Source organism: Lithobates pipiens, unplaced genomic scaffold (genome assembly GCF_037356315.1).
Source record: "Lithobates pipiens isolate NorthernLeopardFrog02 unplaced genomic scaffold, aLitPip1_a1.2 Scaffold_22, whole genome shotgun sequence".
Taxonomy (NCBI): domain Eukaryota; kingdom Metazoa; phylum Chordata; class Amphibia; order Anura; family Ranidae; genus Lithobates; species Lithobates pipiens.
The window spans coordinates 319,476,478-319,499,777 of NW_027507784.1; the positions used below are offsets into that span (position 1 = coordinate 319,476,478).

The window sequence follows — 23,300 nt, forward strand, 5'->3', positions numbered from 1 at the left end:
TTATGTGATCCCAGGCAATTCCAATGGGGAGGATGCCAGTAGGTGGTTGGGGGGGTGCATAAATAGTGGGAGGCCTAGAGGGGTTCTGGTCCAGGAGGAGGAGTTCCCAGCCTGAAGGGTCACTGTCCTTCTGGGCAGTCCAGCTGTGCTTTTTGTCTGATCATCGAGGTCCCAGCTGAGTTAGCTGAGGGGTCTATTCTACTAAAGTTGCTGGAGCGGATCAATGGATTTCTTATGGGGATCTGGTCTGAAGATAGTGGTGGTGCGTCCATAAGGGTGCACGGGCACCATCCACTCTCTCCTGCCACCCCCTCTATCACCAATAGATAGATTCATGAAATGCATGAATCTATCTATGGCCGCCACTGCCACCCCCTATTCAGGCACCCAGCCCCTTTTTCGGGCACCTGAATTACAGCGGCGGGGGGTATTTTTGAAGCACCTGATTAGAGCCATAGGCTCTAATAGGCGTCAAAAAAGGTAAACAGCAAGCACCATGCTTGGCGCTCGCAGTTCACCAGCTGTGTTAGGAAAGCGAATGACCATTCGCTTTCCTAACACTGAACCGCCTCTCGGTCAATCAGGTGTTCGGGTCTGTTACCCATCACCTGATTGGCTGAAACAACAGGCGCTGTGATTGTACGCCTGTCAGGCGTCCAAACATAGCAGAGGATGGGAAGAATGGACGGCAGAAGACATCGAGGAGCATGGAGGACACCGGACACCACTCGCCGCCGTCACCCGCTAACCTAATGAGACAAGGTAAGTGCCAGGCAGATGGCAAGCGGGGGGCACACTGGCATTTTATGGGCACAGTGGCACTGTTTGATGGGGCACAGTGGCACCGTTTGATGGGGCACAATGGCAGCAATTGATGGCACAGTGAGGCTGCAATTGGTGGGGGGGGGGGGGTTTTCAGAGAATCAATTGTATAATTAAGGAAATGCTTGCACAGGGTGACGCTGTGGAAGCACAGGTAATAAGGTGTCAACATCCCGATAATGATTTATTTCAACCACCAGGTACGTGGCACTAAGCAGTTGTTCCTAATGCTTAGGAACAACGATCTGTCTCCTCCTCCAGTTGAAATCAATGGGGCAGCAATGTGATACCGCTGTCAAAACAGCGGTCCGGCATCATTTTGCGGGCGCATTTAACCCCTTTCCACTAGCGGGGTGGTTTTAACAACAGTAAAGTGGTGCTAAAAATAGCGCCGCTTTATCGCTGACACCAATGGCAGCTCAGTGTGAAAGGGGTCTTGAAGGTACTATCGATAATACATTTTCACCACATGTCAGTAACAACCCATGCAATTTATACATACAAAGAAACCAAAACAAGTAAGTTCAGAAATTAAGTTAAGTTACGTGTAATAAAATAGAATGACACAGGGGAAAAAAGTATTTAACACGCTAATTGAATGTATTTAATACTTCAAAAAAAAATCCTTTGTTGTTAATGACGGGCTTCATTTATGAAAAAACTAGTCGCATGCATTGCTCGGGTGTGATTTTGGCCCATTCTTCCATACAAACGTCTTCAAACCTTGAAGGTTCCATTGGACTCTTCTATGAACTCTGATCTTTAGTTCTTTCCATAGATTTTCTATTCGATTCAAGTCAGGTGATTGGCTGGCCATTCTAGCAGCTTTATTTTCTTTGGCTTTGTGTTTGGGATCACTGTCTTGCTGAAATGTCCACCCTCGTTTCATCTTCATCATCCTGGTAGATGGAAGCAGACTTTTATCAAGAATGTCTTGGTACATTTTCCCATTCATCCTTCCTTCAATAATATGAAATTTGCCAGTACCGTATGCTGAAAAACAGCCCCCGCCCACACCATGATGTTCCCACCTCCAAACTTCACTGTTGGGATGGTGTCTTTGGGGTGATGTGCCATTTAACCTCCAAACATGGTGTGTATTATGGCATCCAAAGAGTTCAATTTTGGTCTCATCTAACAAGACTATATTCTCCCAGTATTTACCAGGCTTGTCTAAATGTTGTGCAGCAAACTTTAAATGAGCTTCAAAGTGCTTTTTCTTCAGCAATGGCGTCTTGCATGGTGAATGTGCACATCACTTACTGAGACAATTGTACCTGTTAGTTCCAAGCCTTTCTGAAGTTATCCACAAGTGCACCTTGACTCTTGGACAACTCTTCTGATAATTCTTTTAACTCCTCTGTCAGAAATATTGCAGGTAGTGCCTGGTCATGTCCGTTTTATGGTGAAATTATGTTCTTTCCACTTCTGAATTATGGTCCCAACAGTGCTCACGGGAACATTCAGAAGTTGAGAAATCCGTCTATAACCAATGCCATCAGTATGTTTTGCAACAAGGTTGTGAAGGTCTTGAGAGAGCGCTTTGCTTTTACCCATCACGAGATGTTTCTTGTGTTACCTTTTTATAGGCCATCAGTTGAGACTGAACCAGCTGATATTAATTTGCACTGACAAGGGGCAGGATTGCTTTTTAAAATTACTGATAATTTTCAGCTGGTGTCTTGGCTTTCCATGCCTTTTTGCAATTCCCATTCTTTGTGTGTCCAATACTTTTTCCCTGTGTCATTCCATTTTATTACACAGAATTTAATTTCTGAACTTATTTGGTTTGGTTTCTTTGTATGTATGGGATGCATGGGCTGTTACCGATATGTGATGAAAATTTAATATCAATAGCTCCTTTAGGATATATTTACCTAGAAAAATGGTGACACTTTCACAAGAAATACTGAACATGCCCTACTTCTGTGTTGCAGCTATCTGACACAATATAGTAGACAGACTTCATTTTTTCATGTTCGGTAAAAAAACCTTTTGGCACAGATGATATGATAAGGCAGAGTTCCTAATCATAACAATCTCATTTTCACAAGGAAGAAGGAAGCCAGCAATATGTTATAATCTCCGACACATATCTGTCCCCTATAGACAATTCACACTGAACGTATACCAAGGAGTGTAAAATGAATGTTAATAGGCTATTTCCTATGCTGGTCAAATGTTTTTCATTGACTTTAAAATGGAAATCGCAGGCTGGGGGAGGGACAAGACCTATAAGTGATACTTAACTGCCCAAAAGCTTCTGAAAAGTAACCACATCTGCTCTGCCAGACAGAACTGCATAAATCTCAGGGCTGGAAGGACAGAAATGCTAACATGGTTCCCCTGTACTAATTTCATTAGTATATTTAGCTGTTTTGACATAAATCCAAATACACAACTGAAATACATATACTGATTTACCTGTCAATGTAATGTAATTCTGTGCAGCCAGTCTTGTAATTCAAGTACCACTACCAGGCAGGTCCTTCAAACTCCACTCCAGACAGGGGCAACACAGATTGGCCAAGGCAGTGGGACAAAATGTCAGCTTCCAGCAGAGCCTTTTCTGGCTTAGAAGTAGGGATGCACCGAAATTTCGGCCGCCGAAACACATCGGCCGAAAATGCCCTTTTCGGCAATTTGCCGAAAGAAGAACGGCCGATAATGGAGCCGGAAATGGGGCGTGGCCTGGGTTGGGGGCTGTACCATATCCTCTGTCTCTGACCATCTCCTGTACCATGTCCCCAGACTCTGACCATCTCCTGTACCATGTTCCCAGACTCTGACCATCTCCTGTACCATGTTCCCAGACTCTGACCATCTCCTGTACCATGTCCCCAGTCTCTGTCCATCTCCTGTATAAAAATATATAATTTTTTAAAATATGTTTCGGTATTGGTTTTCGGCCTAGTGTATTTTTCATTTTCGGTATTGATTTTGGCACCAAAAAACCCATTCGGTGCACCCCTACTTAGAAGCACTCTGATTGGAGGAGAGGACAACTACACAAAGCCCAATGTAAACTGGTTTGTGTGAGTTGGGTAGGGGGGTTACACCCAACATCATTTCAATAAAATGGAATGTAGCACTCTCCTGGAGTAGGATGCTTTTGTAAATCAAGGGAGATTTGGTCTGATCTGTTCAGGATTTCATAGGCTGGCAGTATGATTGCCACCCAACCCTGTAGAAGAAGCTTCCAGAGCTCACGGAGGGAGATTCAAAATAACCAGCCTGAATGAGAGCATCCAGAAGAAGGCTGAAATGGTGACAAATAGTCTGAAGCACTAGACAGCTGGGTTCCAGAGCTTAAGGGGCTGCTGCCTTTAGGGGGCCCTTGGACTGTGCAGCTGTTCTAGAGGCCTCATTGGTGTCAGGGCCAAGTGCCTGGATGGACATTGCTAGAAGCTGATTGCAGAACCTCACCACAAGGGATCTGGTCTAGAGAAGAAATGTCTCGTCCACTGGATTGTGTGGGGACTTGTGAGTAAAGACCCCAAACTTATATCTGTGACTGAAGTGTTCTGGAGATTGCACTGGATACCAGCAGTGGTACATCAGTGAAAGGTAACCAGATGCCAAAGAGACTTGCCTCATGGTCCCCAGCTGTGAGGTATTAGTCTGCCCAACACCCACAAATACTCAAGGAGAAGATTGTCCTCTAAATGCTATGTACTAATCATCTTGGAGTATCCCATGCCTTAACTCCTGCTCCCGGTGAAGTTCTTTAAGCAATAAATTCCAAAAAGACATCTCCTATGCCATCGGTAGGCAACCTGGGGCCCTCCAGCTGTTGTGGAACTATATTTCCCATGAGGCATTACAAGGCTGGCAGTTACAATTACTCCCAGAGGCATGATAGGACATAGTTCTGCAACAGCTGGAGGGCCGCAGGTTGCCTACCCCTGTCCTAGATTAAATTTGAGTGTATAGACTGGAGCTTGGGTGACTGGCAGCCTCTGTACTATTTGGAAAGGTCTAGATCAGTGGTGGCTCATCCATACAGGGCGGAGAGGCGCCGCCCCCCTAATCCATGCACCCAGACCCTAATTTACAGGGCACTAGATGCATGGATTTAAATTATTTTTTTTTTTTTAAGCACATGATTAGAGCCCAAGTCTCTAATTGGCTTCAAAAAAGGGTTGTTTGACAATAGCGAATTAATATTCGCTATGGTCTTCCTGATTCTCCTCCCGCCAATTAAGAAGCGGGTCCTGAGACCTGATTGGCCAGGAAGTCTTAAGAGTCCCTTCCGGTTCAGCTGGCAGGAGAAACAATGGTCCCCGGAGAGAGAAGTAGCAGCTGCCCTACCCCAGATCCTTGTCATCTGCCTCCCATCCACCTCCCTTGCATGCGCGGGGGGGTCTCAATGGTGTGCCGCTTCCCCAAAATATTGAGCACCAGCTGCCACTGGTTCAGCTGTTACCAGTGGCCCTAGGTAGAGCCACAAGAAGCTTTGGGTATTCCCCTTGTGATAGCATTAAAGTGGGGTACCCCCTAAAAAAAAAATTAAAAGTCAGCAGCTACAAATACTGCAGCTGCTGGCTTTTAATAATCGGACACTTACCTGCCCCAGGGTCCAGCGATGCGGGGGAACGAAGCCCCCCCCTCGCTCCCCGCTCCGCCATGCATACTGTGGGCACCCGGCTGTGGCTTCACAGCCGGGCACCCACTGCACAGGGCGCAGTGATACGCCGTACAGTCACCTGGGACACATGACAGGTCCCAGGTGAATGTGCGGCGCGAGGGGAAGTGATGTCACCAGCCCGGGCAATGAAGAAGGCAGACTACGAGGGACCCCCTAGCAACCGGTATTTAGAGGTGAGTAAAAAATTTTTTTTTTGCCAATTATTTTTTGGGGATTTTTTTTAAGAATTTGAAGTAGTTTTATTTTTTTGGTGGCAACACCACTTTAAAGTTAGAGGAGAAATAGGGCCAAACCTCTTTTGACTCTACTTTCCCTATCACAGGAGTGCATTTGGTTCGGCACTCTTGAGACCTATTTTCAGCCAACAGGGGGCTAAAGGCAGCTGTCAGCTGGCATCATTGAGCCGGTCCAGGCTCCGAAGGGATCCCGAATTTAAAGTTGGGATCCACCAAGATTCCAGCGCAGCAGCCTCTCGGTTCACAGCTAAGAGCTGGAGCCAGCCTCCACCCCCCCACAGCCTGGCACTCCAGTGAGTGCTGGAAGGGGAAAGCAGAGAGCCATGACTGGCAGAACTCTCAGTTCTCAGTCTTAGAGATGGCAGGGGACAGATGCAGCATCAGTCCGAGGCTACATCCAGCTAGGTGAGTATGAATTTTTTTTTTTTAAGATTACAAAAAACAAAGTGTAAAAAAAAAAAAAAAAAGTGTAAAAAATAATGGAAGAAAATATTTAAACCACCCGCGTCACACCCGTACATGCCCTGTATGAAAAAAACATTGTGTAGAGGATTGACATGTTTGGTATCCATTTCCTCGATCCAACACAATCTTTCAGTTTACCAAAAAGCTGGGTACAATATTGTGTTTGCTTACACTAAAATTAATTTTAAATGAAAATATACATTTGATAAATAGCTGCGCAATTATCATGTGACAAAATTTTTTGCAATTAATCACCTTTTTATTTTCCAGGGTCTTTGCTTTCGGGAAATATGTACTTGGGGGGGGGGGGGGGGGGGGGAGGGGTTACAGTAATTTCTAGGGAAAAAAATGCAGCTTTCAAACAAAAAAATGTACAAATTGCCCCACCAGACATGTGACTAAATCACCCACACCCCGAAACCAATTTGAATGTCAAACAGTGGAACGCCTATTGGATGCACCTTGTTTTGTAGAAAAATGCAGATTGATCACATAGTAGTTTGATGAACTGTAAAGCAGGCAAAGAATGTCTGACATGGTATATGAAGGACGGAATGTTTTGTAGTCAGTGTTACATACATTGGTATGTAGCATTTACTCTTCCCAACTTCTAACTTGCTTTCATCAGAAGTTCTTGAATGACAGCAGAAGACATCTATTAGAAGCTTTTACATCATAGACTGGATGGAACACAGCACTTGATATTGATCTGTGGACAGAGAGGGCTCAGAATAAGCACATTTCTATTCTCATCTCATTACTATTTACTAACCCTAATTATGTTCATTGATGAGCTTTGTTTTGCTGGTTTTCTTACAGTTGCACAGGATCACTTTCTATTTTGTATTGTGTCTTAGTTAACGTAGAATTGAACTCAAAAAGTGAAGGTTTGCTATGTTATAGGGAACTTCTAGAAATGTTAACTGTATCTAATCAGCGAGTTGAAAAATGTTTTCCTTGTGTCTGGGATTTGTCCTGAAAAAGAGACTTTCAGATACGTGAGTGTCCCACTCCCTAGGCACTTCTATATTTACAGCCTCATAGCAGTGAAAGAACTAAGGCAATTCGGCTTTTGACTGCTAGTCTTAGTAGATTTGAAGTGGGATTTGGTGATATTACTACTGTTCTTGACCTGAGAAAACAAAGTTCCGCCTCTACCAAGATGATGGTCTTCACACAGGGACACAGTCTAGAACAAGGCATGGTAAGTCAATAATGGGAAAACGATCAGCTGCATGGAGAGCACAGGTAATACTGATGACTAATTCTTTGTCTTCTGCTTGCCTTTTTTTGACAGCACTTTCACAGTTCTGTTTCCCTGTAGGCTTTTCACATATATGCAAACTGGATGGGGTTTGAATTGTGTCCAATTTGCATGACATGTGAACCAAACCGGCTTTCTATGGAGCTGATTCACATATTTGTGGGCCACCCGCAATGCGTTTTTCAAGAGTCCTGCATGATTTAAGGTCCGGTTCAGGTGTGATTTCAAGCGTTATACACTTAACAAATTTCTACCTGAACCAGTGAACGAAACCACACTGACTCCTTTGAAAAAAATTGCAATGAAACCGTGCCCGGACATAGGTGAACCTAGCCTTAGAGTGTACGTATAGCCAAAACAGTTTTGCATACAGTGTGGAATGATTAGAACCCTTTTATGTTAATATAGACAACAAATAGCCACCACACCAATATTCATAGATCTCATTTCACACATTGTCTACATTGGCCATGCATCCTCCACAAGACATGGAAGGTGTAGGTGCCGGATGGAGGTTTCCCCATGCTCTCTTTTGCTGTCTGGGGAGCTTCACCCTTCTATTTGTCCTGGTGACCATGGTCACCGAGACAGAAAGTGATGGGAAATCCAAAATTTTACAGTTTTCACCAGAAGAGGTGAGGGTAAGTCTTCCAATGGGTGTACCTTTTCCAGAGAATGGAATTCCCCCACATTTTGTAGAGATTTCCTTTTATGTTTTGTTGAGTCAAAGACAAAGAAAAATCTCAATAGGACACAGACAGCAGAAAAAAAAAATGGTAGAGGTTAATTTTTTTCCACACTCTATCCAAAACTGAGAAAGAAGTGTTGACTATAGATACACTGGGGGTTAGTTGCAATTGAAATTGCACATAATAAAAATTAGCTTACAATAAAAGAGCTTCCTCTCATTTCAGATCTACTTCTCAGATTTACTGCGACTTCACTTCCAAAGTGTGCTTTCAGTGCAATTTCAAGTGCACTTTGCACTTGTAGTGCAAAGTGGATTTGCCTTTCGTAAATAAACCCCACTGTTTGAATTTAGGAACATTTAAAAATGGACACATATTGATTAGTAATTTAAACAAAAAAACAGACACGCATTTACTTTTTATTTACGAGAACATGGGATAGTTGGATTTTTTTTATATTTTATGGTCCTTCAAGCCAAAATTCTCAACTTCAACAGCAAAGGGTCCATGGAAGAGTTTTTTGTTTTTTTTGGCTGCTGTGGTAGCAGTTTTTCGGGTGTAATCAGTAGGAATTTAATGGCTTCCTCATCACAAATGTGGCCATAGGTATCAAAGCTTAGCTTTGCTGCCATGCATAACTATCCCCATTGTCTTTTGACTCACTTTATAAATCAACCCAAAACTTTACTATTATTTGCTTGGGGCATGTAAAAGAAAAAAAAAAAAAAAAAAGGAAGGAAGATGATCAGATGGATGGTTAAGGTATTCTTCTGACTTCTCGCTATTCCTATAAGTTTGGTAAAGTTAAGTCTAGCGACTGTACGGAGGACAGATGAAGGTTGTCAATATTAGCCTCTTTCACTGAAAATGCTAGATACCTTGCTGTCATGATGATTCAAACTTCTAAATTGGACTTCTAAGGGAAAACTGCATAGGTTGGATCCTGATGTAAGGGAGCTGTGATGGGAACCATGATGTAAGGGGGGACTCCTAAGGTGGACTATGATGTAAGGGGTGGGGGTTGGATGCAAACCCTAATGTAAACAGGGCTCTGATGGGGACCCTAATATAAGAATGGACCTCCTAAAGTGGACTCTGATGGGGACACTGCTGTAAGGGAGGATTTTGATTAGTTTTACTGACGTTCTCTATCATTTATTTTGAATAATATCATGCTATTTATAAAAAAAAAAAAAAAAAAAAAAAAAGAGATCCATATTCATTGATTTATAAATACAGATTTTTAGTCCACAAACATTTGAGAAATATACAATTTGGCCTCATACTTAATTTTAAGGACCTCTGCTCTAGAATACTGTAGAATATCAATTAAAGAAGTATTAGACCCAAAAGCAAACATTATATTGCAGCTTACCAATTTTTAGATTTGATGGCTGCATTAGATTTCTTTTTAGGCTTACTTTCCTTTATTTTCTCCTGGTGATCCAGCCAGTAAGTCCGTTGTTTTTCAAATTAAAAAGCTCTCTTCCATATGCATCAGTTTAAAGGGATGACACAAACCATTTAACACTAAGGGGTGCTTACAATGGTCAGCTTTTATTTATTCATGTTAAACTTTTATTCCAAAAGGAATAAACTGTTTGCTGGAACTGATTATAAAGTGTGAACTTGAGATTGTCTTCAATTTGTTAGCATTTTTAAATCTTCTATATATGATCTAAATATTTTAGATCTAACACAACCCCCCTCCCAGACTAATAATGTTGCTGTCCAAAAGGTGCCCCCTGTACTCATTCATCCAGAGCTCTAATACAAGGTGGTGTATTATTGGCCAGATCACCAGATGAAAGCCTAAAAAAAAAAAGAAAAACGAATGTAGCCACCACATCTAATGATTCATAAGCTGCACTATATTCCATTTTTGGTTTTGCATTTAATAGAACTTTAAAGCAGGTTAAACATATTCTTAGACAGAGAATAATTTTCAAGTAAGCCTGTCATTCCATCTTTTAAATAATTTTCGAAACTGAAGAAGCCCATGGTGCATTGGCATAAGCAATGAGTACATTAAAGTGCAAATGTTTTGTCCTTTAACAGTAGACTATAGCTTTTTAAACAGAGCAGGCTTTCCTGTACTTCTCTTGATGTGATTGTAGCCGTATTAGTGCAATTGTGACAGATAAAAAAAGTATCATGGACAGAACTCAATTTTATTTGCACTAACATACAATTTTTCAGGACATATAAAATGGCTGCATATGCAGACAATCTTTTATAATATGTGAATAATCCTATAACAATACCAAATTTAATAAAATAATTGGATAGATTTGGGGAATTGAGTAATTTCAAGGTAAATTATGATAAATCTGAGTTGATGAACATTACTTTAGAGGAAAATATACAAACAATATTACAAAAGGATTTCCCATATAAATGGAAACAGGATGCGATTAAATATTTGGAAATCTACACATTCCAAAAGATTTAAAGCATTTACAAGATATGAACTACAATACGGCAGTATATAAGATAAAAATTTTTTTAGAAAAATATGATAAGTTAACATTCATGGTTAGGAAAAATAAGTATTGTAAAGATGGAGATATTACCAATTATGTTGTATATTTTTCAAACAGTACCTATTATATCAAAAAAGCTTATGAAGGACCTTAGAAAAATGGTGGAAAGTTTTATATGGTCCCCATAAGGTTCCTAGAGTGGGTAGAGAAATATTTTTATTTTTTCTAATTAATGAGAATTAGCACTACCTGATTTTTCTAAATATTTGCAAGCAGCCTCACTAATAAGAATAATAGATTGGTAGCATAACGCGAAAAACAAACAATGGGTTAACCTACAGGAAGATATGATAGGGATGAAATTAAAATACTTACCATGGATAAAACCTAATTTAAGACCAAAGAGAAGGAGTCACCTATCTTTGCAAAAACTACATTAAAAACCTGGGATGGTATAATTAAAAAAAAGGAAACATATCTTCTATGATAGGACCTATGACCCCACTATTTTCTAATCCTGAATTTGAACCAGCGTTAAAAAATTAGAAATGACCTAAAATGGAATATGGCTGAGCATGAACGGGTAATACAAATCCTGGATGATGGGAAAATGCCAAGGTTCCAGGATCTGGGACGGGAATGTGAAAATAAATGGCTACAATATTACCAGTTGAGAACATTTATTGACCCAATCGTGGCGATAATTAATAGGCAAATAAACTATTCTTTTTTTTGGGGAATGGTGGTTAAATGATAATATGATGTGAGATTTATGATTGGATAAATGTTAATGTAATGTAAGTTTTTAAAATAGAAATAAAAAGAAATTTGAAACTATTTTTCAGGACAAGCTTTCGGGGTATGTCCCCTTCTTCAAGGTCCAAGCAGTACTCAGTACTGCTTGGACATTGAAGGGGGGGACATACCCCGAATACTGCTTGGACCTTGAAGAAGGGGACATACACCGAAAGCTTGTCCTGAAAAATTGTTAACATTATAATGATAACATTACTCAATTTTATCTGTACTTCTCTGATCGGTGGCTCTGTCTGTATCCCTTATGACCATCCATGGTGGACACCAAGATAGGAAGTGAGGGGACATCTCCACAATGAGAAGCAAATAAAACATGACAGGGCTATGAAACATTCTCTATACTACTTAGAACTACAAAATACATTATTTTTTGATTGTCAATTAAATAAAGCAAGATAATGAATACCTGTTTTGTAAAACATCTTGCTATAAAGTCTGTAGTTTTGTTACATAGCATATGTTCACTCTACATCAATGACTTATAACTACAAAGACTAATTGGTAAGTTTACACATCAATATATTTTAACAGCAGCACCTTTTTTTAAATAAAAAAAATTGTGGAGAAAAACTTGTGTCTGTGTCTTTACTTTATAAAAACCCTTTGTAAAAAAAATAAGGTATCACTCAGGAAATGAGGATAATAAGGCAACCCAGTCTTCAAGACAAATCTATACACACTCACTAGGTTGGCAAAAGGCAATGGAACCAAGCAGTCAGTAAGTCCACTCGTCTGTGTCCTGGCCTCAATAAAGTTTTTGAATTTTGAAGAGCCTGTGGTCTGCTGGAGTTAAAGAATGGTGATCTTTAGCCTCTGAAATTCATGGGTCCATTCTGTTATTCGAAAGTATACGCAGTCTACTGGCCTTTTCAATGGCCAATTAGTTCTCAGTGAAAGATAGTTTGTAGGCTGGGTGTTACTCCGAAATAATGTGGAGGTGAAGATTTCCAGAGTGGCGTAACATAAGACACACCAATTCAATGCCCCACCTTGACTACGACATAGCAGGAAGTGACGTAATTATCCTGTTGCAGTCTGGGACTTTATCAAAAAACGGAAGTGGAGGCCAAGTCACACTGCGTGTATACAAACAAAGAAAAAATGAGTAAGTCAAGCTTTGTGTTCCATTAATATCTTGTTTACACAATAGTATTATTATGGGTTCACTCGTGTGCTATCGATCATGCTCTCTGTACACCGGTTTTGCAGGAATGACAGTAGCATATCTTGGGACGCCATTTTTGGAAATGACTAGCGTGCTTTGTAATCAGCCATTAGGGGGTCAGTCTTTACAGAACTGGTTTTCCTTTTCTGGGTGGGTGCTTATAGTATATAGGCTCCCTGTCTCTCCTAGGGAACCTAGCGGTGAGGGCTCTGTATCTGAACGTCGATCTCCGAGGACGCATTGCTGCGATCAATAATGAGATTATTACAGTTGTGTCTTTACAGTGTACACACATTATATAAACGTCACGCACAACACAATACATATATAATCAGCACATTTTTACAACTGCCAAGGTTAGGGTAATATATACAATACCCCTTGTGTCCGCGAGCAAGTATACTTTTTAATGCACTCAATACTGGTAAAGAGCAGTGGCAAGGCACACAGCCCTGTCGCCCACAAGTCAATATATTTGTTAGCCAACATTCCGTTCCTACACTATGTTCATTCTTTTTTTTTTATTCTGTTTATTGAATTTTACATAACAAAAACATCACCCACACAGGGGTTACTTAGACCAACTGCCAGAGCACCGTGCGGCTGCCAACACAAAAAGAATACAGAATACAAAACTACCCATAGGGGTGTGTGTGTGTGTGTGTGTGTGTGTGTGTGTGTGTGTGTGTGTGTGTGTGTGTGTGTGTGTGTAGAAGGCCCACCCTATACAAAGTGAAAACTGAACAGCAAAAAAAAAAAAAAAAAAGTGCCCCCCTAGGCCAACCAGCCTTTCGAACAATCAGAGCAAAATATAAAAAACAACATCTTTACCCTTAATTGAGAAACATTAGACATGTTTGCTGTGGAGTCATCCTTAAGCCATTTATCCCAGATGTCCATACGATCTTTAGTTACTTGCTATGGCCATGTAATACATTAGTGATGGGCCGAACAGACCCTTTTTCGGTTCGTACCAACACTTCCAAACACCACGAATGTTCGGACCCGAATAACGAAACCCCGTTAAAGTCAATGGGACCCGAAGGGCAAAAATCAAAAGTGCCCATTTGGAAGGTTTATTCAAGTAATTGGGCATACAATGGTTATAGGGATCCGACTCCTGCCCTGGGAGACATGTATTAATAATAATTAAAAAAAAAAAAAAAAAAAAAAAAAAAAAAAGAGGAGGAGTTTTATTTTTAAAGTGAAAGCCTAAAAATGAAAAATTCCTTCCAATATAGTGCCTGGGGGGTGCCCTAAATCTACCTGTAATGTGGCAGATCTTGTACCATGTCTAGAATTTGCTACAGCAATAATTGCATTTATAAAGCCAAAAAAAATTTAATTTTCCCTGCAACAGCTGGGGAGCCAGTGGGTATGATGAGGCCACAATGTAGTGCACTGGGAATAATATTAGATATTTTTTAGATACTTCTATACAAAGTCAAAGTGACACCAGAATGTAAAGGGTGCATAAAAATTGGTCTTGGTGTTGGGGGCGCCTTCTCACCATAACCCTATAGAGGTACTCTTGATGAAAGCAAGAATTGGCCTTGCTGTAAAAAATTGCAATGATATGCACCTGTCAAACAGGTGCAGAAAAATGACTCTTTGGGTTTGGGGGCACCTTCCGACCGTAACCCTATTATTATACACGATTTATGTAGCACCAACAGTTTACGCAGCGCTTTACAGTACAGAGTGGGGAGAGCACAATTACAATACAGGTCAATACAGAAGGGACAGGAAGATGCTGCTTGCAGAGCTTACATTCTAAAGGGAGGGGGTGGTGGTACAAAAGAGAATAGATGCGGGGAATGATTTGATGCAGTGGCTCGGGGACAGTTGTTAGGTGGGTGGGATAGGCTTCCCTGAATAAGTGAGTTTTCAGGGATCTCCTAAAGATGGACAGGGTAGGGGCTGATCGGATATACCGGGGCAGGGAGTTCCAGAGGATGGGAGAGGCTCTGGTTAAGTCCTCAAGGCGAGTGTAGGAGGAGGTAACAAGGGAGCTAGAGAGCAGGAGGTCCTGGGAGGAGCGGAGGGGATGATTTGGGCAATATCTGCAGATGAGGTTGGTGATGTAGATGGGGGCGATGTTGGAGGATGGCTTTGTATGTTGTGGTTAATATTTTGAATTTTACACGATGGCGTAGGGGAAGCCAGTGAAGGGATTGGCCGAGAGGAGCAGCAGTCACAAATCGGTTAGTGAGGTGTATTAGACTAGCAGCAGCATTCATAATAGACTGAAGGGGATCTAGCCGGCATAAGAATAGGCCATTGACCACTTGCCTACCGGACACTTACACCCTTCTTCCTGCCCAGGCCATTTTTCAGCTTTCAGAGCGTTTTCATTTTGAATGACAATTGCGCGGTCATGCTACACTGTATCCAAACAACATTTTTATCATTTTCTTCAGATTTCTTTTGGTGGTAATCACTGCTGTTTTTTTTTTTTTTTTTAACAAAAAAAAAAAGGACCAAAAATTTTGAAAATTGTTACTGTCTGTAAATTTTGAACAAAGTCCTTTTTTTACGCCTTTACTGATGTGCGCTGATAAGGCGGCACCGATAGGCTGAACTGGTGGGCATTGATGAGGTGGCACTTATGGGCACTAATGAGGCGGCATTGATGAGGTGGCACTGATGGGCAGCACTGGTGGGTGGTACTGATGGGCACAGACGGACATTGATGGGTGGCACTGATGGGCATTACTAATGGCCATTGATTGCCAGCACTGACTGGCATCGCTAATGGGCATTGATATCTGGCATTGGTGGGCACTGATTTGTGACACTATTTTACAATATTGTAATCAGGGCACTGATGATCAGTGCCCCGATTACATTCCTAGCAGTCCCCTGTGAGGAGATGCTGCTGGTTGGCTCTCCTCTCACTCTGTCAGTGTGAGGCGAGGAGCACCGATTGCCGGTATACATTTGACCGGCTGTGATTGGACACAGCAACCACATGGTTAAAGAGCCGTGGACACGGCTCTTTCCATGGAGATCGGGGTCGCACTGTGTCCTAGCAACATGGCGTGGCCGCAATTGTCCCAGAATGAGAGCTGCACTGCCCTGCCATCATTTGAGCCCAAGTAGTTAAGGAGAGAGTTGCAGTAGTCAAGGTGGGAAATAATCAAGTAGTGAATAAGTTGCTTTGTGGTGTCAGTCAGGAAGGGTCGAATTCTGGAGAGATTGTGGAGGTGCAATAGGAACCCTATAGAGGTGCTCTTAATGAAGGCAAAAAAAAAATTGCAATGATATGCATATGGTTGGTGTTTTTGCCACGTTTGATGTGCCTGAGACACAGTTTTCAGTGAGATTTGCTGCAGATGTGCTGAAAAATCTCCCAGCTCTCAGCTGTGTGGGCCTAACAGCTACAGAATGTGATGGAATAGGGTGGCTGCTCGCTACTCTTTCTTGATGTCGGCCTTCTTGGGGTTATACCGCCTCACCTTCAGTTTTCTCCTCTGTTCTATCTGGCACCTGTCGCATCGGTGACCTCAACAACATCGTCATCTTCTCCATCTCCTCCATCACCACTGGAGACAACTTGGCAATATGCTGCGGCTTTCGGAACATGAATGCCAATTTGTCTACCAGTGTAGCTCCCTCTCTCTAGGCTCATGTTCCCGTCATCCTTAACCTCAGAACCAGCATCTGAATCCAGCAATGGCTGGGCATTCTCAAGGAGCAAATGGCTGATGCTGTGGTCAAATAACACAGCTGACTCCTCAATGGCTGATGTTGGGGCTATGGCAGGAATAGATGTGAACAAGGAGGCAGGTGTATCCACTCTGGCAACTGCAGGGGACTACTTGCTTGACTGAGTATGAGAAAGGTTTAGTAAGCCAGTCCACCACCTCCTCTGCATGCTATGGCTGGATACAGGGGAGGGCTGGCAGCCCTAGGCCAGGGGGGCAAGTCCAGTCAAGTGGCCCATATAACCGGTGGTGGCAAAGTGATGGATAGGGAAAACAGACTAAGGTTTTCCATGATCACAAAGGTGGGGGGGAGGGTCAGGGAGGACAATGTGGCCCCCCAGGGCCCGTGGAGGACTTGTACCACCATAGCCTCCAAGAACTAAAGTGCAAACAAGTCCTTGTATGAATCCCTCAGAGCTGAGGACCTGACCCCCCCCCCAGACCAACCTGTGAGGGACTACAAGTCCAAGCATTACCGCCTGAGATTTAAGGATTTGACCCCCCCAACTAGTGAAGGACTACAAGTCCCAGCATGAAACCCTGAGATCTAAGGATGTGTCCCCTTAGGTCCTGAGCTCTGAGGGGTTCATGCTGGGACCTGTAGCCTTTTACTTTTGGGATATCACATCCCCAAAAGTAAAGGAGTACAAGTCCCAGCATGACCCCTGGCTGAGATTTAAGGATGTGATCTCCTCCTCTGCTACCAGCTCATTCTCCCATGACACAAATGCTCCACATTACACATATGTTCTAATTCATTCACTGCTCCCTCACCTCAGGCAGAGGTGCTTCTGTCAGTTACTGACCGTTCCCTTCCCTCAGGCAGGCTCCGAGGCGCATGCCGCCACACAGGAGAAGATGGAGGGAGGAGGTGAGTGGATAAAACACTAATAGGCGTGGTGGAGGTGGAAGATCCTTTCCTCCTGGGGACTGTGACATCACTGGTTGCTAGATGCCAGTCAATCCTAGCAACCCCTGCAGATGATAGCGGCCAGCAGTGGAACAAACACATCTTGGCCAGCAGAGTCACTTTGTGAGTAAAGCTATGCCACACAGAGACACCGCTCCACATTTCCCTGCACAGCGAGAGAGAGACCCTGCTCCACATTTCCCTGTACCTAATTAGAGCCATAGGCTCTAATAGGCTTCAAAATAGGGTGGACTCAGAGCGCAGAGCATTGCACTTGGAGCCCACCCAGGTGTATTAGAAAAGCAAATGAATATTTGCTTTTTTTTTTAACACTGAATCGGCTCTCTACCAATCAGGATAGCGCAGGTCTAATACCCATCACCTGATTGGCTGGAAGGTCAGGCGCTCCTATTGGACATCTAGCAGGAGGAAGCATGGAGGACACAGGAGCCACTGCCTGACCCTCTGCCCGTCCCACAGCTCACCCCCGTCATCTGCTGCCTGACCCGCCACCAAGATGCGGTAAGTGGCAGTCATAAAGCGATCGGGCAGGGGTTGTGCTGGTTAAATGCTGCTGGGGGTTCGATGCGGCTGCATTTAATGGGCACAGTGAGGCTGCATTTGATGGGCACAGTTTTGCTGCATTTGATGGGCACAGTGAGGTTTCATTTGGTGGGAAAAATGAGGTTGCATTTGGTGGGCAAAGTGATGTTACATTGGTGGGCACAGTGAGGTTACATTTGATGGGCACAGTTAGGCTACATTTGGTGGGCACAGTGAGGCTGCAATTGATGGGCACAATGAGGCTGAATTTGGGCACAGTGAGGTTACATTTGGTGGGCACAGTGTGGCTGCATTTGGTGGGCACAGTGTGGCTGCATTTGGTGGGCACAGTGTGGCTGCATTTGGTGGGCACAGTGTGGCTGCATTTGCTGGGCACAGTGAGGTTACATTTGGTGGGTACAGTGAGGTTGCATTTCATGGGCACAGTGAGGTTGCATTTGGTGGGCACAGTGAGGTTACATTTGGTGGGCACAGTGTGGCTGCATTTGGTTGGCACAGTGAAGTTACATTTGGCGTGCTAAATTAAGGTTGCATTTGGTGAGCACAGTGAGGTTACATTTGTGGGCACAGTGTGGCTGCATTTGGTGGGCACAGTGAGGTTGCATTTGGTGGGCACAGTGAGGTTGCATTTGGTGGGCACAGTGAGGTTGCATTTGGTGGGCACAGTGAGGCTGCATTTGGTGGGCACAGTGTGGCTGAATTTGGTGGGCACAGTGTGGCTGAATTTGGTGGGCATAGTGTGGCTGCATTTGGTGGGCACAGTGAGGTTGCATTTGGTGGGCACAGTGAGGTTACATTTGGTGGGCACAGTGTGGCTGCATTTTGTGGGCACAGTGTGGCTGCATTTTGTGGGCACAGTGAGGTTACATATGTTGGTCACAGTGTGGCTGCATTTGGTGGGCACAGTGAGGTTACATATGGTGGGCACAGTGTGGCTGCATTTGGTGGGCACAGTGAGGTTACATTCGGTGGGCACAGTGAGGTTACATTCGGTGGGCACAGTGAGGTTACATTCGGTGGGCACAGTCTGGCTGCATTTTGTGGGCACAGTGAGGTTACATTTGGTGGGCACAGTGTGGCTGCATTTGGTGGGCACAGTGAGGTTACATTTGGTGGGCACAGTGTGGCTGCATTTGGTGGGCACAGTGTGGCTGCATTTGGTGGGCACAGTGTGGCTGCATTTGGTGGGCACAGTGTGGCTGCATTTGGTGGGCACAGTGAGGTTACATTTGGTGGGCACAGTGTGGCTGCATGTGACGGGGGGGGGGGGGGACATGCAGGAAGGCAGTGAGATCAGCAACACTGCAGCACACCAGTGTGAGTCCACATCATAGGACCAGCTACTGCACAGCTGCTGAAAGAAACTTCCTTATCTGCAGAGAGGGGGAGAGACTGGCCATAGCTCACTTTCTTGGAATGAAGGACCCAGCACGAGGCTCAGTCATCACAGCTTCCACAGCGTCCCATAGAAAGCACTGTCTGCTCTGTTTAACCACTTCAATACCGGGCACTTAAACACCTTCCTGCCCAGACCAATTTTGAGCTTTCAGCGCTGTCGCATTTGAATGACAATTGCGCGGTCATGCTACACTGTACCCAAATGAAATTTTTATCATTTTTTTCCCACAAATAGAGCTTTCTTTTGGTGGTATTTGATCACCTCTGCGCTTTTTATTTTTTGTGCTACAAATAAAAAAATACCGAAAATTTTGAAAAAAAAAATGTTTTTTTTTGTTTCAGTTTCAAAACTTTGTAAATAAGTACGTTTTCTCCTTCACGGATGGGCACTGATGGGGCTACACTGATGGGCACTGATAAGGCGGCACTGATGGGCACCAATGAAGTGGCACTGATGAGGTGGCATTGATGGACACTGATAGGCGGCACTGATAGGCGACACTGATAGGCGACACTGATAGGCGACACGGATGGGCGACAACGGATGGGCGACACGGATGGACACTGATAGGTGGCACAAATTGGCACTGATAGCTGGCACGTGTTGGCATGGGTAGGCGGCACAGATGGGCATGGGTAGGCGGCACAGATGGGCATGGGTAGGCGGCACAGATGGGCATTAGTAGGCGGCACAGATGGGCATGGGTGGGCACTGATAGGCGGCACAGGTGGGCACTGATAGGCGGCACAGGTGGGCACTGATAGGCGGCACAGGTGGGCACTCATTAGCGGCACAGGTGGGCACTCATTAGCGGCACAGGTGGGCACTCATTAGCGGCACAGGTGGGCACTCATTAGCGGCACAGGTGTTATACTGTACTAATGGATGCCAATCAGTGCCAAACAATAATGCATGCCAATCAGTGATGCCCATTGTGGGCACTGATTGCCATCCATTATGGGCACTGATTGGCATCCATTGTGCCTGACTGGCATCCCTGGTGGTCTAGGGAGGATTACCTCTGCTGGGCATCCCTGGTGGTCTGGTGGCGTCCCTGGTGGTCCAGTGTGGGCATCCTTGGGGGGGCTGTGCTGATAATCAATCAGCACAGACCCCCCCTGTCAGAGGAGCAGCCGATCGGCTCTCCTCTACTCGCGTCTGACAGACGCGAGTGAGGAAAAGCCGATCACCGGCTCTTCCCATTTACACTGTGATCAGCCGTGATTGGACACGGCTGATCACGTGGTAAAGAGTCTCCGTCGGAGACTCTTTACTGAGATCGTAGTTGCCGGGTGTCAGGCTGACACCCCGCAACAACGATCGCCGCGATGCGCGCCCCCGGGGGCGCGCAGCGGCTCATAATCCTGATCACGTCATATGACGTCCGGTTAGGATTATGAAACCACTTTGACGCCGTCTATTTGTAATAGGGCGGGCGGCAAGTGGTTAAATGTTCCCGCCCACACATCCTATTCAGACGCAGCACATAGGCTGCTCAGAGTGTGGGCGGGCACAGAGAGAGAGGGGGCTGGAGGAGGCGGAGCGGATCCACTCTCTTCCATTCGGCTGTGCTCGCAATGGACACAGACTGTCAGCTCAGAAGCCAGGGACAGCACTGTGACAGGACAGATGTCCGCTCACAGCATAAACGTTCCTGCGCTTCTGGGCTGTTATCCAGCCCTGTCAGCCTCCCTCCGGACCGAGCAGTAACATGTGGCCAACTGCGGAACTGCACATCATGTGCAGTTCCCAGCTCAGCTGGCAGCACATCAGCCTTTTTATAGCGAATCAGAGCAGCCCAGGGGGAAAATGCATCCCTGCCCCCCAGCCCAGCCCGCCCCTGGCTGGATAGCATGGGCAAACTCACTAAACAGAGGAAATGATGCCCTGCCTGAGGACTGACCACCATGTCCACCTTTGCCTGTGGACACATTTGTTGCTGACCCCCTTACAGTGCCAAGGGAATGACTGCCTCTCCTTGTTATCCTCCCAGACATTATTGGGAGGGAAAGGGCGGTGCTTATAAGCAGATGTAAAGAAGAATTTGAAATCTGTGAGTAGATGCACTTTAATCAATGTAAAAAAGGTGTTTGGTGCACTTTAATTTGAGTACTCACACTACACAGACACACTCCACGGATACACTAGAATATACTGCAATATAATGCGCCAAACGTACAGTGACACAGAACTATATGGCGTTAAATTGGCAGTAACACACACAAATGTAAATAGCGTTAAACTGGCAGTAACGCACAAAACTATATGGCGTTAAACTGGGAGTAACGCACACAGAACTATATGACGTTAAACTGACAGTAATGCACACAGAAGTAAAGGGTGTTAAACTGGCAGTAACGCAATCAAATAGACGGTGTTCAACCGACACTACACCGACGCCATCTGAACTGTCCCTACTCTAGCTATACACTAATGTAAACATTACTGACATGGTCTCACTACACTACACTGAAACTATCTGAGCTGTCCCTACTCTACACTAAAGTATGTATGAATGACACGGTCTCTCTACACTACAGTGAAACTATCTGAGCTGCAAAATATAAAAGAAAAAAAGGGAAAAAACAGAGTCCCAATAGTAAAAGACCCCAGATGACGTCTTCTACGACGAAACGCATCGGGACTCTGCTGCAATTGTGTTTTATCCTGTTAAGCGCTTAAACCACTGTACACATGTGAGTTTTGTACTTTTATTTTTTATTTGTTTCTATAAAAACGGAATTACGCTATTTTTGGTCCCTGTCTTTTTCTTCGTATGTTCTTAACATGCCTATGGGTATATCTGGCTAGAGTTAAAATACCTCTCAACGCATGAAGTTATTGCCTACATTTGAGGTCCCCCTGGATAACTGGTTGCTGGGTGAATCTGCACATAGTTGCAAAAGCTTGTATGATCCCCCAAATGTAAATTTGTGAGGATCCAATAACTCCGGTAAGCCTTCAATTCGCCTGGTGACGGGAATCTCACGAGACTAATGCATGAACCTTTTTGAAAGGAGGTGTAATATATTTCCTACACACTTGTGGACTATATAAAGACACTATACACAAAGGACTCTGTTTTTTACTATTGGGACTCTGTTTTTTCCCTTTTTTTCTTTTATATTTTGCTTCTTGGACATTTTTTTGGTAAAACTTTCTTTGTTTGAGTCACTTATATATGCAATTTATGTAAGAATCTATGTGTTATGAGCACTACGTTATAGTGGGATTTTTTTCACTGTAACTTTACACCTATAAGTAAGATTAAGGATATTTGATATTTTGAGAAGCGCTACACTTTTTCATAACATTGTTTACCTTACACTTGATACCCCGGTGATGTGTTAGCAGCTCTCTTGTGTGATTTATATTTATTTTCTTGTAAGAATAGCGCAGTGTTTTGTTACAAAAATTTACGTTATAAACTATCTGAGCTGTCCCTAATCTAACTGCACTCTATGCAAAGCTGAATGATGGTCCTTTTCACTACACTCACACTATCCCTAGACTGACACTAACTAATATTCTACACTGACAATTGAAGCAAAATAGCACAGTATAGCACACTAACTAATAGCACTGAACAGAGCCCTGTTCTATCTCTCCATGCCGAAAGTAGACTGAAAATGTCTGCCATTGAAAAAATATACTGTGGGGCGGGAATGAGCCATGACTGGATAAAGTCATGATGACAGTGTCCAATCATGACTGACAGTGCTCTTTGCCCTGATTGGCTGAAGCTTTCACTGCTTTAGCCAATCAGGGCTTGCAATGCACTGTTCAGCTCCACAATGCATTGTGGCTGGTTCGGGGGGGGGGGCGCTACCCCTTTGTTGTTCGTCTGTTCGACGCACGTCTAAGCAGTAAAAGTTCGGCCTGAACTGATGCTCAGGCTGAACCATTTGCCCATCCCTATAATACATCAAGCCCCAATAATAAATTGCAGCATATAGTAGGGAGCAATGTTGGAAAATATACTCACCTTACCCCCATCTACAGCACTGATGGGAGTAAAGTTACCATCCATCTGGGGAGATCCCAAAGAATGCCGAATACCCCAAACCTCACGAGATGCCATTCCAGCACAATGTGGGATCATCTTTCTATAAGATTTAGCATACCCAGCATG

The 23,300-nt window shown here is 43.9% G+C and overlaps 1 protein-coding gene across 1 annotated transcript in view; it reads left to right on the forward strand.

The window, feature by feature from the left end:
* The first annotated feature begins 707 nt into the window (after positions 1–707).
* Positions 708–23,300, forward strand: part of LOC143925741 (uncharacterized) — a 42,233-nt gene continuing 19,640 nt past the window's right edge. The window contains exon 1 of the mRNA XM_077450193.1: positions 708–762. Within this exon, the coding sequence (XP_077306319.1) occupies positions 708–762 (55 nt within the window). The remainder of the gene's footprint in view (positions 763–23,300) is intronic.